General features: G+C 34.7%; 1 protein-coding gene across 1 annotated transcript in view; it reads right to left on the minus strand.

Annotated features, from left to right (window-relative positions):
* Positions 1 to 487: 487 nt before the first annotated feature.
* Tecrl (trans-2,3-enoyl-CoA reductase like) overlaps positions 488 to 27,827 on the minus strand; it is a 63,682-nt gene continuing 36,342 nt past the window's right edge. Inside the window, exons 5-12 of the mRNA XM_059275127.1 lie at positions 24,882 to 24,997; positions 19,088 to 19,193; positions 15,650 to 15,722; positions 12,670 to 12,713; positions 7,415 to 7,472; positions 2,718 to 2,803; positions 2,248 to 2,293; positions 488 to 970 (exon numbers count right to left, since the gene is read on the minus strand). Of these exons, the coding sequence (XP_059131110.1) occupies positions 843 to 970; positions 2,248 to 2,293; positions 2,718 to 2,803; positions 7,415 to 7,472; positions 12,670 to 12,713; positions 15,650 to 15,722; positions 19,088 to 19,193; positions 24,882 to 24,997 (657 nt within the window). The 3' untranslated portion in view covers positions 488 to 842. The remainder of the gene's footprint in view (positions 971 to 2,247; positions 2,294 to 2,717; positions 2,804 to 7,414; positions 7,473 to 12,669; positions 12,714 to 15,649; positions 15,723 to 19,087; positions 19,194 to 24,881; positions 24,998 to 27,827) is intronic.

Consider the following 27,827-nt stretch of genomic DNA (forward strand, 5'->3'; position numbering starts at 1 on the left):
AAACCAAGATGTATCTATCAAGCTTTAGTACACCTTTTCAAAAAAAAATTAAATAAATACATTTGGATGTAGGAACACAAATTGTTAATTTTATTGTATTCTGGGGTCTGCAGTTTCTTTCAGGGAAGTGATGGTATTTATGTTGCTCTTTTGAGTGTCACACAATAATCACCTAATTTAAAGATGACATTTTTCAAGTAACAATTATAATCACCTATTAAAATGTTTAATTGTATATCAATGTAAAACTAGAAAAATACCAACCAAAAAAAAAAAATGCAACAAAGTCCAAGGGAATAATGAAGCAGGTTTCTAAGGCTTAAATACAATATGGAAAGTTCTCAGAAGAAAGAAAAAAAAAAGCTCTTAAGCACTGAGCCAGCTCACTAGACCAGAAATCAGATAATTCAATTACCTTATGAAATAGTGCTATGAAATATTCATGCAATATGACTATTTATTTTAGAATCAAGCTCTTGCAAATAATTCAATGCTATTTTTAATCTTTATATTGATAACTTCTGCTTTTAGTCCTCTCATTTTTAAGTGTAAGATGGGCTCTCCATCATAATCTAATATGATTTCACACTCATGGCAGACCTCCTGGTTCAAGTTTAAGTGTGCTTTTATTCAGCATGACTCATTATGCCTAGTTTAATTCCTCCTGTTGATTACCTCTAGCTCATAATGTAAATTTAGCTAAATTTCATCACTATTTTCTTTTATTAAAAATATTGTTGCAATCAATGGTTGTATCATAATAGCTGGTCATCTTTTTCTAAGTCTTTATTATTGAATTCCTATGTTGCCTTTCTTGCTCAGATGAGAATAGCTACATTTTCTTATAATATGAATGGAATTATTGCTGATTTCCTATGCACATATGAGTTGAATTTCTTCTGATATATCTTATGCTTCTTTCGTGCCCACATAGACATCTGGATGCTCATTAAAATTGTAAAAATACCAACTGAAAGAAAAAAAATAACATTGTTATATTCCTGTAATGGAAACAATGAGTTACACTTAAAAACAATAAAAATAATTAATAATAGAAAATATTTTCTGTGGTGATATTGTGTTCCCCAAAATATTGTGCACCCTAATAAATTTATTTGAGGTCAGAGAACAGAACAGCCACTAGATACAGAGGCCAGAAAATGGTGGCATACACACCTTTAATCCCAGCATTCCGAAGGCAGAGATCCATCCGGATCTCTGTAAGTTCAAGGCCACACTGGAAACAGCCAGGCATGGTGACTCACGCCTTTAATCCCAGGAAGTGATGGTAGAAAGCAGAAAGATATGTAAGGCGTGAAAACCAGGAACTAGGCCTGGTTAAGCTTTTAAGCTTTTGAGCAACAGTTCAGCTGAAATTAATTCTGAATGAGAACTCAGAGGCTTCCAGTCTGAGGAAACAGGACCAGCTGAGGAATTGGCAAGGTGATATGGCTGTGGCTTGTTCTGCTTCTCTGATCTTCAAGCATTCACCCCAATACCTGGCTCCAGGTTTGTTTTTATTAATAAGACCTTTTAAGATTCGTGATACAATTTTCCAAATGCTGTATCATTTCCTATTCCTAAGTTCCTTCTGAATGTTGCTTAGAATAATATATGCAATAAAATTATTTGAAGGATAAATAAACCAAAATAATCTATAAAAACTCCTTATATATTTTCTTCTCAAAAAGTTTCCAAAAGAAATTATGTTTTCAATAAACATATATATACATATATATACACACATATATAAACTATTTACATACATTGTATTTATATATATATATATATATATATATACTAAGTTAATGATAATTCATAACTGATAAATGCAACAATCAATGACATGGGTATCACATATATTTCTTTAAATATAACACTAGGGTGATCCAATTTTCCTCTTTACTTTAAAATATCAAGTTTTCAAAATTTTGCATTCATCATTCCCCAGCCCACCTTTAACAGATGTATAATATACACACAAGAGGTAGCTTTAAGTGAAGTACATACTCGGTAATATACTTCCATTGTATTTCTTACCTTGAATTAAATTTCAGTTATATAGGTACAAATAGAAGATAATGTTTCAATATTTTAATACTAAAATAATCACTACCAAAATAAAAATGTGTATGTAATATATCATTGCAAACACTTCTACATTAGTAGGAGAGTAATTCATTCTCAGAAGTTATTTCTCCTACAGATGTTCTCATGTTGATTAATTGTCAATAAATAAAAAATTACCTGGAAGTGTTTGTGTCATGACTGTGAAACTAATCCAGGATCCAATCTGTTAATATAAAATCCCAAAGTTAGCATACACCTGTGGTTCATCCAGATATTTAATCACTTGTGGTCTCAAATAAGTCATTTAAAAGGTCAAAACATTGCAAAGTTATGACTACAAAGAAATTTAACATAACTTTTACATGTGAAAGCCACAAAGGGTCACAAATAATCATGACTTTCATAACATAAAAGAGCGTTGTTTTAAAATCTTTACTATACTCAAAATTCTAATATATCTCATGCTATGTTATATAAAGCTTAAAAATTCCTTAAGTGTGCATATATTTATGTAAAATATTAATATACCTGTCAATATTTTTAGAAAAATCTATCTGCAGATTGTGCATAATATATTTAAAGCATGTAGTTGTGGGTTCAGTATATATAGAATGCAGTTCAGTCATTTGCTTATGTAAACACCATACCTCATATGTGTAGTTGGGACAGGAAACCAGGAAAAATAACCATGTAAAGGGGTTATAATTTGCACTTGGAAAACAGGCATTGCTCCCTTTTAAGAAAGATGGGAAAAATGTCAATTACGATATAAGTTGCTGCAAATGATACAGTACACTTTTAAGTAATATCAAATTCCAAATATCAAATGAGTACAATCACATAACACATGAAATGTCATCTATTCATAGCAATTTATTTCATAAATATCCCAGAAGAGTCATAGTTTCAAATGTTGTGACATTTTGACTCAGAGGGAACAGCTCTCATTTTTTAACACTTCTACAACTATGTTGCTTTAAAATTGTGAGGTGCAAAGTATTAACAATTATTTAAAGAATTAAATGATGCATAGTAATTACTCTGTATAACATAATACCTGCAGCAGAGTTCTATTCCTAAATTATATATTAAAAAAGCTTTGCTAATTCCATGGCTTTTTACACTCTCTCTTAGTGTCAAAAAATAATTGTTTGAGATTATATATACCTCAAAACTCACTACCAAATTAGTGAAAATCCAAAGGGAATTGTATAAGGATGTCATTTATATGAAATGAGTCTGAAAATTTCTTGAGAGTTATCTTCAATCAGTATAGTCAATATTCAGAAATACCACACAAGTTATTTTGGCTAATCAATCAAAAATGTTATTTAGAGCTTCCATTGTATTTAGCACACCATTACTTGATTTTCTAAATTTTCTCCCAGTAAATTTTTTTCAGGGAACATTTTGGCAAAAAAAATTTATAATGATTTCAATTTGAACTTTGAACTGTGACACTTGTAAAAGAAAATATGAATTACAAAATTATAATTTTATTCTCCATAGCAAAATTTAATTAGGTAACAAATCAGCTAATCACATTTAATTATAATTATAAAGTCATAATGGAATGTCAATGTGCTGTGTTCAAAAATATAACTGTGGTTGAAATATCAAGTTAAAATATATGAATAATGTGCAGATATCATTATTGCTCACTTTATGACAAAGATGAGCACATGTTGCTAGTTCTCTTAGAATAGCAGTTCTCAACCAGTGGGTGGTGACCCCTTAGGTGATTGAATGATCCTTCACAGGAGTCACCTAAGACCATCAGAAAACCCATGTTTACATTATGATTCATAAGAGTGGCAAAATTACAGTTTTGAAGTAACAACAAAAATAATTTTATGGTTGGGGGTCACCACAAATGAGGAACTGTAATAAGGGCTCCAGCATCATGAAAATTGAGAATCTCTGTCTAAGAACATTTATGTAAACATGTCATGTAAAATCCATAGAGTAGTCAAAAAAGTTTTTTGGAAGCTAATTCAGTCAGAGAGGCTAGAGATACACAAGAGATCATCTGAGACAAGCCTCTAGATAATGAATGTTTAGCTCCTAGGCATTGAATATTAATGTGTTCACAAGCCCACATTTGTTTTTACTATTTGAATATTAAAATATTTTCTTGATTCAAAAAACAGACCAAAAACAAGGTTATGTCTAGTTTTTATATTGTCTTTGATTAGATTTTTAAATTCATAACTTTTCAGGACTATATTTATTGACATCCTGAAAAAAATATATAAACAACCATCTCCTTATCAGCATCTGCATCCCAGGAAATATACCATGAATGATTTTTCATCAGGATTTTCTAACAAATCAGATATTAATATGGTCTTTTAGAGTTGAGAAACTTTCTGAAGAGGCTACAGTAAGCACGGTATTATATGTAGATAGATAATGCAGAATAAATTGTTGCTGGTATAAGGACGCAATATAAATGTGTAACTATTCACTACTGATATGCTGGTATTCAATAGTGATGGAAAGGGTGCTTTGGCATGTTCAATATAAGGAAAAGAATTAAGTGGAATTTTAGTAAATATACTCAATATAGTTTAAACTTAGTTAAAACTGCAAGTGATAAATTCAAATTAAACGTAAAATATAAATGCTACTAAGGCCTCCTTGTTAGCATGTGTAGTGTAGTGATTGCCTCTGTATTGAAATTGTCCTTGTTAGAGACAGAAGGATGTTCATAAGACTCAAGAAGTATTCAATCTCCTGAGGCCCCTCCAGAACATAACAGAAACAGTGAACATTTTCTGGTGAGAGAAGACTCTTCAAATTTTGCAAGGATATCGAGAATTGCAAGTTTTGTGTGTTCATATATTCTGGAGTGGGCTTTTCATCAATTTGTCTGCTGTGAGTCACACATGTTCCTTTAACAACCCCTTGCTCATGTGTCTGCTTGTTGCTCCAATAAATTCATGGCTTTCCCAAGACAGACTTGGGTGAAATTATACATTGGATTCATCTGGGATGAACAAATATCTATCATGTCTTCTAGGAAATGTCACATGAGAACATGTAATGAGTCCTTATCATATACCATGATAAGGCAGCTAAAGTCCAAACTCAGACCAGCATTATATATGAAGAACAATAAGTCACTAAGACCACACAGGTCCATTGTAAGCAGAGATAGCCAAGCCAAGGCAATATCTAAACATTTTCCACTATCTACATTTCCTTGAAATCCTTGAGACTGCAGAAGTAGCCCAATCATCCTTACTAAACTTCAGCATCCACTTTCTATACTGCAATCTATAGGCCCCTACCCTAGAAGAAATAAACAGAGTAAAATTTGTAAAAGAAAGATGTGAAGTTGGGAGGGTGCTGTGGGATGGTCTGTATGTCAAGTGTGTTGCTGATTGGTCAGTAAATAAATCACTGATTGGCCATTGGCTAGGCAGGAAGTATAGGCGGGACAAGGAGAATAATTCTGGGAAGTGGAAGGCTGAGGGAGAGACACTGCCAGCCGCCACCATGACAAGCCGCATGTGAAGATCCCGGTAAGCCACAAGCCATGTGGCAAGGTATAGATTTATAGAAATGGATTAATTTAAGCTGTAAGAACAGTTAGCAAGAAGCCTGCCATGGCCATACAGTTTGTAACCAATGTAAGTCTCTGTGTTTATTTGGTTGGGTCTGAGTGGCTGTGGGACTGGCGGGTGTCAGAGATTTGTCCTGACTGTGGGCCAGTCAGGAAAACTCTAGCTACAAATGGCGCCCAACGTGGGGCAAGAGTTTCCACCTAAAACCTGAGTAAAAAGATTCTAAAACGGAGCTAAAAACAGCTCCTAGTTGTCTCTTTCAAGCTAGCGGCAGCCTGCATGTTTGAGCTACTATGGCGGGTTCCTGGCATGCATGCTGGACCTGCAGTATGGCGGGAATGAGGCCTCTGCAAGTGGCACATTAAGCTGTGTGGTGGATTTAGCCTTTGCTAGTACAAAAAAAAAAAGAGGTTACTGGGCTACACGCTGCTTTGATAGAAGCATAGACCCACTATTTCTGAGAGTTGATGGCTCCCAGAGCTGGAGGAAAACGTACCACCACCATGTTGGGAAGCTGAAGTGGGCGGAGCCAACAGCCATAGCGCCAGCGCCGTTTCAGGCTTAGAAGGCTGCAGTTTAAAACAACAGGCTCAAGCTAATATAAAAAAATAAGCCACATAAAGATGGGTACCACACAGAGAATCTGGATTATATTCTCTTTGATATTTGTACCTGAAGAAAAACATTTGATTACAAAAGCTGTTGAGTTATGCCAAAATGTATATTTTAAAGGTACCTTGACTTCAAAATTTGGATGTAAAGATATGTCGCTTTGGAAAGGAGGCTCTGCTTTTGTTTCCACAGAAAGCCAGAGGCTATGGATTTGTTCCAGATTAAGATACATCAGGTTTGACCAGCTAAGACCCCCTGAAAGGTCTCCGATGACACCATGGCCCAGACAATCCAACATTCAGAACGGTTTGAAGGCATCTGGCTCAGACAATACAGCCTCATTGACTATTCCATAATTCTAAAATTTTCTTTGTTTCCCCATAAGATACAGCGCCTCCCTCCAGCAGGAAGTAGTAAGAGAAGCTACGCCCAAATTCCCAAATATACCAAGATGACTTTGGAGATATGCAAAGGTTAAAACCTTCCTTTTTAAGAAAAGAAAAGGGGAAGTGCTGTGGGATGGTCTGTATGTCAAGTGTGCTGCTGATTGGTCAGTAAATAAATCACTGATTGGCCAGTGGCTAGGCAAGAAGTATAGGCGGGACAAGGAGAATAATTCTGGGAAGTGGAAGGCTGAGGGAGAGACACTGCCAGCCGCCACCATGACAAGCCGCATGTGAAGATCCCGGTAAGCCACAAGCCATGTGGCAAGGTATAGATTTATAGAAATGGATTAATTTAAGCTGTAAGAACAGTTAGCAAGAAGCCTGCCACGGCCATACAGTTTGTAACCAATATAAGTCTCTGTGTTTATTTGGTTGGGTCTGAGTGGCTGTGGGACTGGCGGGTGTCAGAGATTTGTCCTGACTGTGGGCCAGTCAGGAAAACTCTAGCTACAGGAGGGAGATAAGATGTGAGGTCCTGGGAGTAGTCAGAAGGTAGGAATGGAGGAAGATATAAAAAAGTTACATGGTATTCAAGTACAAAAAATTCAAATGATAAAATTGATTTTTGAAAGATCATCCTCATCTTCTCTCCTAACCTTTGTCAGTAGGATTACATCAGTTTGCCGCCTATCTGACATGTTTCTAGGTCTGCAGTGTGTGTAGATGTATTAAGTATGAAAAAACTTGGAAGAGCAGGATGAATATAAAAGAACTAACCTGTGTGACTGGGATGAGCCAACACTGTATTGATGAAATGATTTCCAGCTTCACAAATCTGCAAATATAATACAGATTTTCAATTAACAAGAGGGAATTTTGCAACAACATTAGAAGTTTATATTGTTGGCTTATATCTAGCCACCAATATTTAGTTACAGCTAGATAGAAATTCTGAAGATGGTCTTCACTATGTTAATAAGCAGGTTCAAATGTCTGTATTAATTCGTCAGTGCTATCTGCTTTTCATCATGTTTTCTGGGTAGTTTTTTTTTTTTTAATCATGAAGTTATTGTACACGTTGTTAAAGAAAGACTTCATAACAGTATGCACTCTCAGTTCATTAATACAAGAGCAACAGTTTTAATGCAAGAATCACAGTTCGATGCTCTGTTTCAGCTCAGTTTGTGAGCTAATTACAATACAGCATAGTACCCAGGCTGTGGCATGTTAATTCCTCATTTTTATTAGTCAGGTTTACAGTGATTTAAAACACAGCAAATGAAATAGAATCAAGAAAATGATGAGTAGTTTGGCTAGGTAAGTAGCAGATAATGTAGCTAAAGATTAAGGGTAAAAGCAAAGATAAAGGATGGAATTGGTAAAGAGAGTAGCATCACCAAAGGCAAACCAGTTCGATCCACATTGTAGTAGTGGTGACAGTGTCTTGAAGACCATCATTAGGTGTGATTTTACATTATTAGAATTTAAATTGTCTTGGATAATAAAATGGTATACTCTACAAATGAAGTCAGTATGACTATTATGGAAAATAAGTGGAAATTTTAATGGAGTTTACATTTGAATTAATTTTAAAGAAAATTTAATTATTATTTTGTGAGTTGATAAAATCCTCATTAGGTAGTTCAGCCATTTGTAACTTAATAGTAGGTTCATTATTAAACTTAATAATGTGATAATATTAATTGTTTAATAATATTTTGTTACTATATTCAGTTACTATATGGATGAATATGAAATAGAAAAGAAATATCATATAATACAGAAATGCTGTAGTGGAGACACTCTTTAATTGCTGCTCAGTATTATGCCTAGACTCCAAACAAATGAAAATGAGAATGACTAGAAATAACTTATTTTTATATTATATAATGAATGCTCTTTCTTATAAACAAGTCATGTCAAGTAATTTCTTTATTTTCTGAAGATAATTTTATTTGTAAAAACAAAAATCCAAAAACTCTTAAGACAAGACTTGGAGTCAATGAAGAGTCAAGTCTTTCAACCTTTTTTAGTAATATTAATTCCATCTTTCATGTAAAACACTCACCTTCCCAGTGTAATCTCTGGAGACTTTATAGGAATCACAATATTCTGCCTTGTCATTTGAACTGCCCTCACATTCTGATTACTATTGCTTAGTATGATTATTAATTAATGATCATGTAAAGTATATTATGTCTAATATTGACACTGGGAAATAGGATAGACAGCCATTGTACTAATTAAATTGAAATATTAAATCTACTAATGATTTTCAAAGGTTAACCAAGTTTTTTCAAATTCAGATGTATTTTCTTCATAAAAAATAAGGATAGCAAAAATAACTGCAGTTTTATTTATTTTTATTATAGTATTCAAATTACTGGAACACTTTCTGCTATATATGATTATAGAATATTTTAAGTTTGAAATTTGTTAATTATGCTGATTTGGAGGATTTAGCTTCAACTTTAGATGTTATTGCCTATATGTTCCTTTGAAATAAATTGCTGTTTAATAGATAAGGGCAATACAATACTATTTCAATAGTCACAAATAATTTTTATGATAACTTAGATTGATATACTCCTAAAATTATATACTTAAAATTCCTTGTTTGTCTATATTTTTATTTTTTATTTTTTAACTGTTTTTATTTTTATTTTTCAAAACTTTTAGTACATATTTCAGTTTATAAATAATCCATTAATATGCATTGTTTTAATAAAAATTTATTTTAAAAGTGATTTGTTTTTTTAGTAATTGTCCAATTTTTTTTTACTTTTGAAAAAAGTAAATATTCTACAATGATTTTAAATAAATTTCATATAGTTTTTAATTTTCATGATACAAATTAAACCTTTTTTTATTGGTTTTTTTTTTTCAAGACAAGGTTTCTCTGTGTAGTTTTGGTGCCCATCCTGAATCTTGCTCTGTAGACAGGCTGGCCTCGAATTCACAGAGATCCCCTAGCTCTGCCTTCTGAATGCAGGGATTAAATGCATGTGTCACCACCATCCGGCTTAAAATTAAACCTTATTAAATTGTTTGTATAAATTTGTTTTATTTGCTTGGATTACTGGAGATAAAAATTTGGTCAAAAAATTATAAGATCACTGCATTTTGGAACTTTTTGAATGATTTAAAATTTTCATTTTTACTTCTATAATCTATCTCATTACCACAGTTTTTACAATATATCACCTTGTTTGTAAATCCATGGAGTTTTCACAAATTATTTTGTGCACTCTGAATACCACACATTGAGTTTTGAGAAAGCAGATGAAAGTTAACATGTTCTGACTGTGGTAAAAGTGATGACCCCAAGCATACTTGTAGACTTTTTCTTCATTGGCTTTGATATTATGTAGCTTAAAAAGAAATACAAGTTTTATGTTCACATAATAGTTACTGATTTTAATTTAAATCAGTTGTTCTCAGTCCGTGGGTCACACTCCCTTTTGGTGTTGCATATCAGATATCTTGAGCATCAGATATTGACATTATGATTGATAACAGGGTTGTACTTCCCTCTCCATCCCTGTTACTTAAGGCTCAACACACACAAGGCCAAGTTTATATTCCTTTCCAAGCTACATCTCTCTTCTTACTTCTCTATTTCTGTGAGACAAGTATTAAATATATCTAATTGAAAAAAATTGTTCAACTGCAATATAGTCTGAATATTGTTTTACCAGGTAAAGGTCTATTCTACTAAAGAACAGAAGCAAAGATCAACTTAAATGAATGTTATCATTTTTAGATTCAACAGTATCTAAAGTAACAAAAAATAAAGGTTTGCAAATAAAATTTTATGAGAAAAATTTAGCCCCTGCAATTGAGGTATATATTTATGATTGAAATATACATTATTGAATACTTATCATTATTTCCCTATTGATTGCTGTGTTTAATAACTGACTGCACTAAGTTCTGTTAGTTTAATGAAAGAAAATTTACAATAATCTGAACTTAAAAGGAGTTGTAATTTCTTCACAAATGAAATACACATATAGCATTCATACTAAAATGAATTAATCTTACACTTGTTTATTCATTTATAAATGACTAAATCATCTTTAAATTATCTCATTATATTTGTAATATATGTAGATCTTCTGGATTTACATGATATATTCAAGCCTGAACAAATCTTTAAAAGTTATATTCTGTAATATTATCTATTACCTAAATTGTATCTGAGTAACAAATGTTTGCAAAATTTAAATCCATATGGCAAGCATGGATAATTATTAAGAATCCCTTAGGCCATCAGTTATGGTTTTTTCTGTTCCCCATAACTATTGCTTGCAAGAGGTTCAATGAAGACATATGTCTTATTTGCAATTTGATTTCCTGCTAGTAAAATCACATTCATTGTTTTCACTTTAAGAAAGATTATAAAATGTCTCTAATATTATCTCTGCTTAAAATCAAAGGTATTCTTTTCTGTTGGAAATCCATCTTAACACATGTCTTTAAACCTAAAGATCTGAGTAATCACAAATTCATTAAACCTTTATAAATTAAAATAAAAAATAATTGACACATGCTCAAAAATGTGAAATTACAGTCACCATGCTTCTCTCTACCACATTTGTAGTGGATTCTATTACTGCTGCAAGTATTGCATGAATGTGCATCAGCTTCCTGGACATTCCTAATTTTTCCCAGGATTGTATGGTAAATAACATTGATAAGTTTATATGAAAACACGAATCATTGGTGTACAAATGAACAGAACAACAAATCAGTCGCATGTTTCAAGTTGTTAGAATTTTGCTTGTGTCTTATTATGTATTGACTCTAAGATGGTTGTGATAAAAATTCTTGGAAAATCTCTAACTTTTTTATTTTTACATGTGCCTTTCATATGCGATGGAGGAGGGGAAATCAGTGTCTCCAGTACATTGGAGAAAACAGAGTAAATCAACAGCAGCACATGGAGGAGTGTGAATCATACCAAAATGAGATTGTAAACATGTTATAAACAGCAACAGAATGCAGTGCAAGGAAGGAGAAAAAGCAGAGCCACAACAAAAGGCGCACAACAAAGACAACAACAGAGCCCAAAGTTAAGTAACAATTGAAATAGATTGTTTTGTGTGTGTGTGTGTGTGTGTGTGTGTGTGTGTGTGTGTGTGTGTGAGCCAAACACTCCCTCTGCCAAAATTTTCTGAGTAGTTCACAGTCATAAAATCATTACAAATAAAATGAAGCTAAAAAGTTATTCTGTTATTCTGCCTGGACAGTGGAAAAGAATAAAGTTAAATGTTTAATGTACTTCAACATTTTAATTAATAGTAAAAATAAACAATATGTAATATTTATAGACTAAATATAGATATCTTACTACGTGCAAATGTAGTCACTTATAAGATACAACCTAATATTGTTTGTCACAATGGTAAAGCTAATATAAGCATAAAAATACTTTGTTTACTGGACTGATTTATTAAAAGAAGAAAGAATTTTACATGCTCATATCAACTTGTATATAATTCAGTGAATAAGCATGTTTGCTTACATGGCATGATGCGGAAGAAAAGGATTGTGAGAACAATTTAGAAAGGACCCATCCCTAGTTTAATGCTCAGTACCACTAATTAAATCAAACAGATGTAAATTTTTTCTTTATACTGAATCAATAAATAGATTGCTTAATGATTTTTTAAAATATTTATGTGTTAGAATTATGAAGATGTTTGCTCTTAGAGGTTTTTTATTTCATAAATGTGTAGATCCTAATTTTTTACTATTTACTGTATTTAAAAAAATTCTGGTTATCTGACTGCAGAATTTTTATAGGAAGGAATATTTAACAACTAATGAGTAAATTATATAAAGTTGTTTGTTTTGTTCTACTTTATTTGTATATATGCAATATATATATATATGTATTATGAAATAGATACTTTCTATATAGTTACACATATTTTCTACACTCAAATTCTTGTCAATATGATGCATTTTCATATTCCTATTTCATACAAAATTTAGAATATCAAGAACAAATACTCTATAATACATACCAGAAAGCTGATAGCAGATATTGTTATTTGTCTGTTTCCAAATGCTGTAAAGGTAAAGCAGATGCAATGTTAGCAAGCCCTTCTATCGGATCTTTTTCCTGAAGACATTAATCAGACATCATTTCAGTATCCAACAGTCCAGTCCTCTAATTAAAAAGATTAATATATGCATTTGATTTTTTAATACTATACAATTGATCTGTAAAATATTTAAAATATTTTTGTTTACTCATGTACTTTTCTTCTTGTATTCTAATAGTATTTAGAAAATGAATGAAATAACATAAAATTAATAGGTATTTCTAAGCTCTTTGTAAATAGATTACCTCTTGCTTAGTTCTCATTTTCAATACAAGTATAACATGGCCCAGCAAACAGCAAAATCTTGCAATTTCATTTTTCTTATTTAACAATGTAATGAAAACAATCATATTTCTTTTATCTTGTACCTCTCACATTTATTTTTTAATTGTATAAATTTTGAGTGTGCTTTGTATTCGGTACTGTTGTAAATGCTTCATATTTATCATAAGAACAAGTGGAAAAGACATGGCTTTTACAATTTTCATTATATTTTAAATATATTTATTTGCAGAAGGGTGTGTACTCATCTATTTTGTGAATATGGAGGTCATATACATGTATTTATATGAATATATATGAATATATATATATATGTATATGTATACACACACACACGCACAAGCATATATATGTGGTGGTTTGAAAGAAAATGGCCCTCAAAGGGAGTGGCAGTAGTGGCATTATTAGGAGCTGTGGAATTGTTTGAGGAAGTGTGTCACTGTGGAGGTGTGCTCTGAGGTCTCATGTATGTTCAAGCCGCACCCAGTGTCTCAGAACACATCCTGTTGCCTGTGCAAGATGCAGAACTCTCAGCTAACTCTCCAGCACCATGTCTGCCTGAGTGCTGCCATGTCCCACCATGATGCTAGTGGACTGAACCTCTGAACTGTAAGCCAATCAATTAAATATTGTCCTTTATAAGAGTTTCCATGGTCATGGTGTCTTTTCACAGCAATAGAAACCCTGAATAAGACAGAAGTTGGTACTTGGAACATGAGTATTGCTGTAATAGGCCTGATCATGTTTTCATTTGGAGGAATGTGGAATTTGGTCCTTGGTTTAGCAAAGCAATGGAATGCTTTAAGCACTACTGAATGGTCTGCACTAGTAGGGCCATGGAAGACAATGGTACTGAGAATGATTTGAACTGTTGGGGGCTGGCTCAAGAAGTTTCAGAAGAGAAGAATTTTAGTATGTTGCCTAAAGATTATTCTTGTGATACTTCGGTGAAGAAAGCAGCTGCCTTTTGTCCTTGTCTGAAGAATCTGCCTAAAGCTAAAGTGAAGCGTTTTGGATTAAATAAGTTGGCAGAGGAAATTTCAAAAGAGTCTAAAATAGACTCTGTAGTGTTATTATTAGTGGTAAGTCTATTGAAGATTTATAAAGAAAAGGAGCAAGCTGAGCAGGGTAAATTACAAAGTGTAAAATCTTAGGAGAAAAAGAGCACCAGGAAGTGGAATGGAGCTAAGTCCTGTGTTCAAAGTGATAAACAGATTAAGAAATGGAATAAAGGGAGTGGTGATTTCAAGGCAAGATCCCACCAAGCTAAGTTTCCAACTTGTAAAAAGGAGTTCATGTAAAGCTTAGAGCCAGGTGTGGTTGTGCACACCTTTAACTCCAGCACTCCAAAAGCGGAGGCTGAATTTGAGGCCAGACTGGTCAACAGAGTAAGTTCAAGGACAGCCAAGCTTAGTATGTAAAGGAAGCTGTGGAAAACTGAAAGCTGGTGAAGATGCAACTGAAAAAGTGGACCATGTTCCAACACCAGCAAGCACCAGAACTCGGCAGCTTAGGCCACATGGTGCTGGCTTTAAGGATAAGAAAAAAAAATGGGGACGTTATAAACTATTCATCTGTGACTAAAGAAAGCAGCTGAGACCATGCACATGTCAGGGGATTTTGCTTTTGATTTTATAGGTAATTACATTTAAAAGATTGCATGAATCTCAGAACAGTCTTTGGACTTTGGACTTTGAAATGTTGTTGAGTCTGTGATAGACTATGAGCACTTCTGATGTTTGACTAAATGCATTTTTGCATTATAATATAGCTACAAGTCTTTGAGGTCCAGGGAGTAAAATGTGGTGGTTTATAAGAAAATGGTCTCCAAAGGGAGTGGCACTATTAGGAAGTGTGGCTTTATTAGAGTGGATGTGGCCTTGTTAGAGAGAGTATGTCACTGTGGAAGTGTGCTTTGGGGTCTCATAAATGCTCAAACTACACCCAGTGTCTCAGACCACTTCCGGTTGCCTATGCAAGACTTAGAACTGTCAGCTACTTCTCCAGCACCATGTCTGCATGCATGGTGCCATGTCTCATCATGATGATAATGGACAGAGCCTCTGAATTGTAAGCCATCCAACTAAATGTTGTCCTTTATAAGAGTTGTTGTGGTCATGGTGTCTCTTCATATATATTTATATATTATATAACAATAAATATGTTATACTATATATGTGTGTATGTATATAATGTTTACATATACATATAGCCTAGAGTTCATTTGGTGCTACTTGTGTGCAAATTTGTATAAGGCTGACCATTTGGGGACTATTAGGGGATTCAGTCTTGAGGAATACTGATTCTTCCTTTCTTAGCATACATAATAACTCAGTGGTTATATTTTCTTTTTAACTTTTGCTTTTATCACTTCACTACGTCTATTTTTGAAGCAATTAAAGAGTTCTTTGAGAGAGAGAAAATATCCATGTCAGCCAAATTTAGTCTTTCAAGTCTACATGGAAATTTAATGAATTATGATATGAAATAAATTGAAAATTCATATTTTCATTAATTTTTCTGTTAAGTATAAGATGTTCAATTTTTATGGATTTAAAAGCTGAACACGAATCTTAATAATTTAGCAAGGGGTTAGTTAAGAAGAAATTGTACGTACAAGGTGGTGTATATCTTGGGTGATTAATATAATATGCAATCCAAGAAGTGAATCCCCAGTAAAATGCACATCCCTACAAATAAAGCAAGACAAAATAAAAGTTATAGAAATGATACAATATATAGTACATTATTTTAACATACCCTTACATTTACATGCACACTTTAGCCTTTTAAAATGTCTTTCGTTGACTTAGTTCTTTGACAATTTCCTACCTATATAAAATATGTCTGCTTACTTTAACACCTCATCCTCTTAATCTCTCACTCACAAGCCTTTACATACTATTTTGCATACAAGTCCCCTTCCCTTCCCATATCTACATCTGATTTTTTGTTTGTTTGTTTCTTTTTGGAGAGTCACTGAGATTAATCAGGATCATCAGTGTCACAATGATGGTCTCCTCTGTGGGCACAAAACTGAAGAAAATGACTGCCTTCCCCCAGACTCAATCAACAGTCATAGGAATTCATGCCTGGTACTGTATACCTGGTCCAAAATTGGCACCCGAGGAAGTCTTAAGCTCTCCAGGCGAATTTAATGTACTTTTTAGCTAAATAGACATGGAGCAATGCTGATTTCTAAATATTTATGTTTCTATTCTCAGACAAATGCTATGCCCTTACTTAGAGAAACTTCTCTTGAGACAAATGCTACAGAATAAAAAGTCATGATTGGCTTATCTCTGAACAAGATATTTACAGAATGCCCTCTAAGTCCTAGAGACTATCACTGAATTGGAGGCATTGTGAATGTAAGAACTGAAAGGTAGGAAGTCTGTGTGATGCTGTTTTCTGCTGGTGGTACAGGCAATGCAGGAATGTCCTCACAGCTCATGGACTGCCTACAATGGGCTTAAAACACTACAGAGCCTTTCATTAGAGCACCACAGACCAGGGAGGAGCTCACAGAACCTTGTCTCTCCCACAGAACTACTGGCTATTACAGCATATTTTTATAAAGTGTCTAAACTTAATACATGGAATGCTTCTTCCCATCATAAGGAACTGTGTAAAGTTATATTTTAGTATCACTGAGTAAGCACATAATTTAGTTCCATGTTTTTGGTTTTATATTAATGAATATTTGAGAAAAAGTTCAAAGATTTATATTGTATAATTATTTATTAAGAATGATTGATTTTCATCAAGATATTAATGAACTAAGAGAAATGATCTATAGCAAAGTAATAACACTAAATACAGCAATGATCAGCCTAATTTTAGCACTATTGTATGTTGATTGATTGTAAAAGCAAGTGTCAGACTTGGTTCAAAGAGGATGCTGTCTATGCATTCTAAAAATCACTGTCATGAAAGGAGAATCTTGGGTAAGAACATAATAAAATTTCAGTAGAAAGATATGTTATATTTAAATTTGAACTGAAAGTGTAAAGTGTATGTTTCCTAATGTCTTGCTTTCAATGCAGTGTTTGAAAACTTTCCCATTTTCTTGATAGTTTTTTGACCTTGGACATCTATCAATTTTCACCGTTTTCACATGGCAGATTTTAGCATCACTCTGGCAGCTATAATATCTATAAATTACTATGTGGGTTTCTTCCTTTTCAAATGGATTTAAGGAATCTGATTTAATTCTCACAATGAAGACATTTTCATGCATGATAGACGTATGCTCCTAAAAAGCCTTTCTCTGTAGATTAACTAAGATTAAGGCTCAAATGGGATGGGGGGACTAGAACATAAGGGAACAGGATGGTTGAGCTGGAACAGGGACAGAGTGGGAGAGTAACTAGCGGAAACACATGAACTGTGAACCAAGAGCTGAGGTGTCCCCATGGAACTGGATCAGGCCCTCTGGATAAGTGAGACAGTTGATGAGCTTGAACTGTTTAGGAGGCCCCCAGGCAGTTGGACCGGGACCTGTCCTTGGTGCATGAGCTGGCTTTTAGGAATCTAGGGCCTATGCTGAGACACTTTGCTCAGCCTTGGTGCAGGGAGGAGGGGACTAGACCTGCCTCAACTGAATCTACCAGACTGGGCTGAATCCCCAAGGGAGCCCTTGCCTTGGAGGAGGTGGGACTGGGGGGTGGATTGGGAGTGAAGGCTGGGGGGTGGGAGAAGGGAGGACAGGGGAATCCGTGGCTGATACGTAAAATGAAATTAATTATAAAATAAAATATTTATTTAAAAAAAGAGATATCTTGATAGAGGGAGACATCATGGCGATAAGGAAAAACCTGGTGCTGGGGAAGTTCCCAGGAATTCACAAGGATGACCCCAGCTTAGACTACTAGTAATAGTGGAGAGGGTGCCTGAGCTGGGTTACCTTGGTAACCAGATTGGTGAATACCCTGTCAGCATGGAGCCTTCATCCAGTAATTGACAGAAGCAGATGCAGAGATCCGTAGCCAAGTACCAGGCCACAGTCCAGGAATCCAGCCAAAGAGAGGGAAGAGGGATTCTATGAGCAAGGGGGGTGAGGTGGTCAAGATCACAATGGGGAAACACACAGAGACAGCTGATCAGAGCTCATGGGAACTCATGAACTTTAGACCAACAGCTGTAGAGCCTGCATAGGATCGAACTAAGGCCTCTGAATATGGGTGTGGCTTGGTTTGTTTGTGGGGCCTCTGGCAGTGGGACTAGGGTCCATCCTGGTGCATGAGCTTGCTTTTTGGAGCCCAATTCCTACAGTGGGACACCTCACACAGCCTTGATGTAGGACGAGGGCCTTGGACCTACCTCAACTGAACGTACCAGGCTTTGCTGGCTTCCCATAGGAGCCTTTACCCTTTCAGAGGAGGGAATGGGGTAGGGTGAGCTGGAGGTAGAGGCTGAATAGGGGGAGCAAGAGGAAGGAAGAGAGGGGGATCTGTGGTTGGTGTGTAAAATGAATAAAAAATTTCTTAATAAAGAAAAAGAAAACACCTCTCAAAAAATGTCTGCTATATGCTGACACAACTAAAGAACAGAAACCTGGTTTTAAGGAAAAGGTGATTTTCCTATAGAAGATGCTCCTGTTTTGTTGATGATTGTTTTCAACTGGGCAAAAGCCAGAGTTTCTGCATAGAGGGAATGTAAACTGATAAAATGCCTCTATAGGATTTGAATGCATGTCTGAGTGACAGTTCCTTAATGAGTGACTGATGTGGGGGGACCCATGCCATTATGGGTGGTGACTTTCCTGTGCAGGTGGTCTTGGATGCATAACAAAGCAGGCTGCACAAACGAAAAACAATAAGACAGTGAGCAGCACTCCTCCATGGCTTCCGTGTTCCAGTTCCTGTCACCAGGGCTCCCCTCAGTGATGGGCTTATTAATACAATGTGAAATAAACTCTTTTCTCCCCGAGTTTTTTTTGGTCATAGCGCCCCCACAACAGGGATTGAAACCCTAACTAATACAATGATGCAATGTAGTATTATCTATTATTTTTCCCAGTTTTAAAAAAAAAATGACATATCTTAATTCTCACCTTTATCAAGTTTTTCGTAGGACTGTGTCCTGAAGAAACTTTATGGACAAATAAAGTTTCCAGAAGGTGTCGGATGTAGTGGATGCAATGGCAGAAGCAAGCCAAGCTGGAAAATGAAGAAATGAATAAACAATTAAATTTCTTTTCAAAAGCCTCCTTGCCATATTGCAGGGAAATATAGAGTTGGCTTGGCCTAGATGCCTTGAGAAGCATGAGTCACAGTCTTTTCAGGTTAGAATCTGTGACCCCTGGGACACAATGTACCTTCCAGTTCCTGAGAGACCAATGCCTTTCTCTAGGCAGTGAAGCATTCAGGCCACTTTGTTTCTCTGTATGTTCCCTTAGTAGTCAAGAAAGCGTAGAACCTTGACAGGACAGTTGGTCTTAGACATTAATCTTCTGTACCTTGTATGACTTTCAGACTTCACTGTATCCTGGCAACTACAACTGTATTGATCCTGGAAATTCCCATTATATTCTGTTTCAGACAAAGGTGTAAAAGGTCTGATTGCTCTCAATAAAATTACCACAGCCTCAGTTGTGTTGTGGCCCCTCCAAGGGGCTTGATTTAATTCCTTTCGGCCATATCAGGTGACCTTGGCCCCATGAATAACGGTACGCACTTAAACCATATTATAAGACTATTTAAAGGTTAGCTATTTTTTTTAAGTTTCCTGACAAGTATATATTATATGCTTAGCAAATGGCTTACCACACCCACTCCCTTCTTTTTTCTTGCCCTTCTCCACCACAGTAAATACTTGTGCCTGCAGTATTACTTCTGCTTTCATGTCCTATATATATATATATATATGTATATATATATATATAATTTTATAGCTACTCATAGATTCTAACAAATATTTTAATTTTTATAGTGTATCACAGTATCTCATTTAACAAGAAAACTTATTCAATGCTAATTACCCATAGCTGTTTCCTTATTTTTCTAAAGAATTTCAATTTTTATTTAATAAGTAAACTAATACAGATATCAAAATTCACTTCTGATGATACTAGAAATACTCCATAATATCAACCATAGTTTTTTTTTGCACCCATATTCCCTAGGAGGAACAAAAATCATAATTCACAATGAGCTCCTAAAAAACTGCCTGGAGACTGAAGCAGATAACGAACAAGTTTAAAAATAACCAGTGCCTGTGCTGAGTGCAGCTGACATTTTGAAATATTCAAAATTACTTTTTAATTGTTTGGTTGTCCTTTAGCAATTACTATAAGATTGAGAAGGTTGGAATGTCATTTTCTGTGCTACCATAAAGCATCCGTTATTTATTGGTTTTGTCTACCTGACACATTGCCACATGTGTCTCTTTATATACCTGTTTCTCTTATAGTTTAAGACTCCTCCTTTGCCATTTTTAAATAATGTTTTGAAAGTAAATATCAACTGTCTTTTAGTGTGGCCAATTTCCCTGGACAAAATTAAAATGATTTATTCTCTACTAGCATATTTAACTATTTTATTGTAAGTAAAAGGTTTAAAAAATGTTTAAAATTTGATTGTTCTTAAAAATAAGCATGGATCAAAGATAATATACTTTAAGCAACTGAGTGGAGTAAACATTTTAAGATATTATTTATTCTATTTAATATAAGACAGTTTATTCATCAGAGCAAGAGCTGTTTTAAGAAATAAATATACTGGGTGTACTAGTAGTAGGGATTCAAATAAAACATGAAATAATTACCATATATTGCTAAGCATAAGGTTACAATACCAGGCAAAATTACAATACCCTCCTATTGGATGGGCCTTCATTCCAATATTAGAGGGCTCTTGGTAATCCTCAAGATATAAGTGCCACTAACACACCCCTGAGTATATTTTGCCAAGCTGATCATTGAAGTGGTTTGTAAGTTTTACAGCTGGATATGACTATTGATTGGTCTTCTCCCTGGGCATCTTACATTCTTCCTCGCATTACTACAATAACTGATCCTGAGGGAGTAGTTTTCCAGGTCAGTTTCACCTGGATTCCTCCAAGTTGTATGTTCAAAGTCTGTAGTGTATTCAGCAATATGTCATGGAATTGAAGTTGTTCAAGGCATTCAAGGACAATTTTAACAGCCTATATTATTTTTTTAGTTTCCTCTGATTAACACTTCATCATAAACATGTTCTTAATCTTAAATGATGTCATTTTGAGATCATATGCCTTTGAATCATGCAAAATGTTTCATAAATCTCTGATAACTGTTCAAACCTGTGTAACTAAATCAAATTATTTGTGGAAGCTTAACATTTTTGTGCTTTGGAAAATAATAAGTGGTACAGATGTATTTGTTACCAAGATATTATCAAACATGTGTGTGTTTAAGAGTAGTAATCACTGTCAGTCAGTTCACTTGAGACTAAAATTGCTCATCTTCCAAGCTGTGCCATATATTCAATATATGCTAGAGTTCAGTCATAAAATACAAGGGTCATTATTTTCTCCTTCCAACGTCTTCAACTCACTCTCTAAATTAATTAAACATTCTATGTAATTTAAGGATAATGAAGAAGTTAATATTTCAGAGCTTGCTTGACAAGCCTATCATTACCAAGAATCAATTTCTTGTTGTTCCGCTGTGAATGACTACATCAGCCATTCTTCTGTTTCTACAGTGTACTAACTACTTTGTATCACAGATCACTTTCATATGAATAGTTTTCATATTCACCAGTTGAAATCTGACCCATTAATTACCCAAGGTGAAATAAGTATGTATGCATTGGGTTCATCTTCCAAGTCATTCAAATTATTTCAATGAGCCATTTATATTCAGTGAACCTTATAAGGCATGCTATGTCAACAATTCACTGCATCTATTGTGGAAGTTAAATTCAATTGAGGGAAAAAAATGTCAAAATGATCACAGTAACAGTTTAAAACAATACATTGTCTAAAAGCAAGTCAAACTATCAAGATTTATGGAAGTCACTTGAATGGTTACTCTGAGTGAGAATTTTTGACATTGTGATTGGGATATAGATAATTGATAAGAGAGGGGGAATGAGAATTGGGAATGACATAATAGAACAAAACAAATTGTGTGAAGAAGTGCAGTAGGGAATCAGGACAAGAAGTCCTCAGCATGGCTGCAGCTCAGCATCTATGATGAGATGAAAATTAAGGGTCAAATTTGTTATTTTTACTAGTGTCCACAGGACCTCAATGTTCTTTCTTAATTTACTTGGGATACTTTTAATTCATGGAATTTGAAGTTTTGTTCTCTTTTTCTCCTTTTAACACATTTTAATGTGGTATTTTGAATAACTGCACCCCCTTTTAATATGCATGTCTTCTGAGAGACATGGAGATAGACTTGAAAGGAGAATAAAGGATGCATTGTTTTCACAACAGGCTAACAACCACAGTTACATAGCATATTTTGATAACTGTCCTATTACTAACAAAAAGTCAATCACATTCAAGTACTATTTAATTTAGGGTTTTAACTTACTAAAAGAATCCAGGAAATTTTTTTCCACAGTTATGTCTTTCTTCTCTATGTAATATTGCTAATTGTTTAAGTCACTCTCCACTTCATAGTTTCAAGTGTATTTTCCTGTTTCTGAATTGTCTGACATGCACTGTTTGTTGTTTGCTATCGCTTGCTACTCTAACTGAACTACTCTTAACAGTTTGGGACTTTAAAAGTACAAACTGTTTTATCTTTTATCATTAACTAAAATTCATTGTTCTACAATTAAATCTTCTTCAGTGGGGATTTCAGCCAATATTTACTAGGATCGTACTTGCTTGCTGAGGAATATTCTGGTATTAAGAAAATATGATTTAAGATTATTCAAGTTTATTATGTTTTTAACAGACTTAATTCAATTTATTATTTTCTTTATAAAAACCCTCTATGGTAGTCACAGATGGAATGTGGGTCCTATGAACAGAGACTCTGGTGTTGGTTTTCCACAGATGGTCAGTGAATTCCTGGTAAGGAGATTTGGTGAATTTGTTCTCTTTCTAGAGATCTGTGGTCAAATAGCCATAGGTCTTAGAGATGGCGTCAAAAGTGGCCTTGGCTAATGTGTAGTAGTCATTGATACTGGCCATCAGCAACAGCTTCTTGGGCACAGGAGCAGGGATGATGACAGTGCCCCTGTGGGCAGGGACCGGCTCAGAGAAACAGTGGCTTGTCACCCTGCAAGGAATAGGGTAGGACTTTCCATTCTTGTTTCCTCAGTAGCCTCTGAGGGATGGTTAACAGGGAAAGCTTTGCCAAGATAGTGGCCCCTCAGATGTCAGTAGCCACCTTCTTGTAGCACTTAGCACTAAGACCAGCACGACCATTATAGTCCCCAATAGTGGGAAAAGCTTTGAATCTGATCTGCTTGTCATCTGGAGTATGCTTCTGCACTGACATTCTCTCTCTTTCTTTCTCTCTCTCTTTCTCTCTCTCTCTCTCTCTCTCTCTCATTTAAATTTAATTTTTAAATTTTTTATATTTTCTCCAACATAATCTTTTCATTAATTATTTAGGAATTTCATACAATGCACCCCTATTACACTCCCTTCCCTTCCTCCCAGGTCCAACCTCTTACACTTGCACCCCATCCCACATAAAAAAATACACCATGTCCAATTTGTGCTGCCCATATACTCATTGGAGCATGGTCAAATTCCCAGTGGCCAGGCCTTTAACAATAATTGGGTCCTCCCCCAACTCTGGCCCTGTGCTGCCACCACAAACCGTCAACTGTGAAGAGCTACACTTCAGCATCTTTATCAAAGTCATGTCTGGACTGTTGCTTTTTCTTTGGAGGGGGGCGTGTCACAGAAGCCTCCAGTGTCTCTCACTCTCAGTTATGAATCCACAGCCATTGATAACACTTCAAAAGCACTTTCTTTACCCGTACCAGCCAGAGGCAGCATGGATCATGAACTTCCACATGGTTTCAGGTGGCAACATAGACCACAGACAATAGCATGGCTTCCAGCTGTAGCATGGACCATGGATATCACCATGGCCTCCAGCAGCAGCCCTGATCTATAGAATCTCATCTTTTAGGGATTCTTCCGGGAAAATGTCAATAATCTTGGATTCCTTAATGGACAGGGAGAACAGGTAGATCTCTTTCAGAGACTTGAATTTTCATATCCTTGACAAGGCAGCCTAGCTTGGTCACAGGAATGAAATCCTTGTCTTCATAGTTACCTGCAAGAGCCTGGCAGCCTAGACCTTGACCCCCTAAGACAGCTGCAGAATCATCTAAGGAAGGCACAGAAGCCTAAGGCTGGACTCTTGGTCCACAGAGCCCTCCTGCTGCACCAGTATCAGCCAAATTGACTGCTTTACCAAAGAAGATGGTTCTGTTTTTGAGACAGGGTCTTTCTGCACAGCCCTGGGTATGCTGGTACTCATCATACAGACCAGGTTGTCCACAAACTCACAGAAATCATCCTTCCTCTGCCTCACAGCATGCTGGGATTAAAGGTGTGCTCTATGCCAGGTCTTTCAACTTCATTATATAAAAGCTATATGAATTAGTTATAATTGTAAGATGAACCTTGGATTTTTTATATTGTTTTCTCTGCTAAGCTTATATAGTCCATCATTCTTTCCTGATGCTGGGGCAGCTGTGACTAAGCCATGAATAGAAGGTGAATAGCTGGTCCTTTATACTGTGCTAAGGTCTAAGAACTACTGGTCCAAATGTTAGATTAACTTTAACTTCTGGTGCCTTTATCTGACAATGTAATTATTGAGAAGTGGTCCCAACATAACTGGGGTGCATCTGTCACCCTTTGTGTGCCCATGTGTCACTTACTGTACCACAGGGTGTCGAGGCCGCCGAGAGCTCTCCTTCACGTCATATATGTATGAGCTCCTCAAGTAGAAAAGAAGGTATATTAGTAGAGGTCCCGAGAACTCAGCCAAAAAGACCTAAAGACAGAAAGTAAATTTGGGTTAAAAAATGCTTTTATAAATATTTTAAGAGTTACCTACATTCGTAAGCATTCATCAAATACATAGATACTGCCAGATATTAATTATGCTCAGAAGAATCCACTTAAGGAAACGGATAATGTAGAGATAATTTTAAAAATAATTTTGAACAACTTTTATTTGTAAATGAAAGCATTCACAGTTATATTAATGCAGCTACTCACACAAACATTTGCCCAGTACCAAACTTTATACATCTCAGTGAATTTCTATATCATTATAATGGTCATTCTGAGGCAGTGTGTTTCACTTACAGTTTCACATTTTCACTCTTCATTATACTTTAAGGTACTTATCCACCACAAACACACTCAAAAAAGTGACAGATTTGAAACTAGAAAAATGATTATCTTTATATCCTCTGATTTTGAACTGAGTACCAGACTTTAATGTAAATAGTGCAAAATCATTTTATCTGATAAGTAAATCATTTTAAATACACTTTCAATTTTGTCCTGCCCACTCCATGTTCTATATGAAGTATCCCACTCACTGTAAAGAACACCAGTGAAAGTATCTATTTTTTTCCATTTTTCATTCTTTTCTTTTGCCAAATATTTCCTTCATTAACTCAATTAACTTGACTATCATTAAAATAAAAAATTGGAAATGTTATACCTTATGATACTTAGCTGTAAGAGTCAGCTAGACATATTCTGCAATTACTTGGGAACAGAATATTAATGAGAGATTTTCTATGTTATATTGCTCTGTGTCCATGCCTGTAGAGGATTGTCTTATTTAAATAAATTGATCTAGAAAGCCTCAGCTTACTGTACAATACTAAATGTGAGTCAAGAGGATCATGAGTTTAAAGCTAGCCTAGGCTATAGAAAAGAATAAGTACCTTACATGTACATATACTTATATACTTATGGAATTATGTATTATATATAAATATATAGCTAGGTTTATATAATGGAATATGTAATACTATTATATATTTACATTTATATTTTTGTATTTCTTTAGTTATAATTCTGACCATTAGCAATGTATTTATCATAGGCCCAAAGAGATCAGAGATAAAAAACTGTAAAACATGTGATAATATGCTATGGTATGTTTTTCCTGTGCTGTGAATGTGTGTTGTTCATATTGGTTAATAAATGGACTGATTTAGCCTATGGTAAGTCAGCTTATAGGTAGGTGGAAAATCCAGGAGATACACAAGAAAGGGAGAGACAGGCAGAGAGGAGACACTGCTAGCCACCACCAGGAGAAGCAAGATGTAAAAGTACTGGTAAGCCACAAGCCATGTGGCAAAGTATAGATTTACAGAAATGGGTTAAAATGTAAGAGGTAGCTAGCAAGAAGCTTGAGTCACTAGGCCATATAGTTTGAAAATAATACAAGACTTTGTGAGTTTATTTGTGTCTGAGCAGCTGTAGGATCAGACGGAACACAGAAAAACTTCTGACTACAATAATATAAATTTCATATAAAAATGTATATTAATTTATGGCCTATGATATGTCTCATTATTGAAATGCAAAGATATTATTTTGCTGAACATGCTGCAACATTTAAAAGGATGGGGCAGTAAAATTGCAGTGAGTTTGAAGCCAGATGGGGTACAATATGAGAGCCTATCTCAACAAGAAATAGAGACAAAGAGACAGAGAGAAAGAAAGAAAGAAAGAAAGGAAAAACAAATAGAGAGAAAGAGACAGTAAGATTATTAACCATTATCAATATCCCATAACCAGTTTCAGTTATTATTTTGTGATAATGAGAAGGCTGTATTCTTTATATGAAAATTTCTTAAATATTTATTTCAAGGCCATCTGATTTAACAAAGTCAAATTTTAGCAAATTCTGTATGATATATCCAATATGAAAAATGTTGTGAATAATAGTGAAATTTGATGAAAAGCCACTATAATTTAAGCTAATAAAATTTTATCAGATATTATGTATGGAGTTATTCAGAGTCAGAGGAAATTAAACTATGTTCTTCTTTCTGTCATCTCTTAAATAAAATTCAGATGGGATGCTCACAGGCATGAATTCAATTTAACAGCCAACATTTTATCACAAATATTGTGCATTCTGAAACATGGCAGTTCAAAAGAGAACTAGATATGAATTATAAATCTTGAATACACTAAAGAATGACACAAACTTTTGGACAATATCTCTTTCAAAGCATTCATTTGAGTGCAAATAAAAGATGAGAGATACTTTATTAAAATGAAAAGGTTATCAAAAATTGTTCTATGATGAAAGCAAGGACTGCATAGATACATTACTGTGGTAGCTTACTGTTCCAATGAAAAAATAAAATAGAGCCCAAATAGATGCTTGTGCACAGACAAGCAAGGCAAGTGATAAGGACCCGCAAAGTCTGGAAACTCCACTATAAGCAGTAAGGCCTTGTTTTTATTTTGAATTCATGAAGTACACTTAAATGTGCTTTTCCCTTCAATTTTTCTCCACATTCCACTAATGTAATGTTTTTCTTGAAAAAAAAAAAAAAAGAATTACTTTAACTATGCAGTGGAGGCCCTTGTGAGCCTTTGGAGTTATTTACCATTGGTATCTGTAGGAAGTTATTCTAGGGTCCCATGGTACCAAAACTTGCATGGTCAAGTTCCTTAAATTAAATGGAATAGTATTTGCATAAATTTACACACTTCGGTACACTGTAAATAACATCTGAGATATTTATATTGGGTGATACAATCTATACGGTGTAGGAATCCTTGTGTCCTATATATTTTGGAAAACAAAGAAAATCAGATTGGTTTGTGTTCAAGATGTATGT

The sequence above is a fragment of the Peromyscus eremicus genome, chromosome 10 (genome assembly GCF_949786415.1).
Source record: "Peromyscus eremicus chromosome 10, PerEre_H2_v1, whole genome shotgun sequence".
Lineage (NCBI taxonomy): Eukaryota > Metazoa > Chordata > Mammalia > Rodentia > Cricetidae > Peromyscus > Peromyscus eremicus.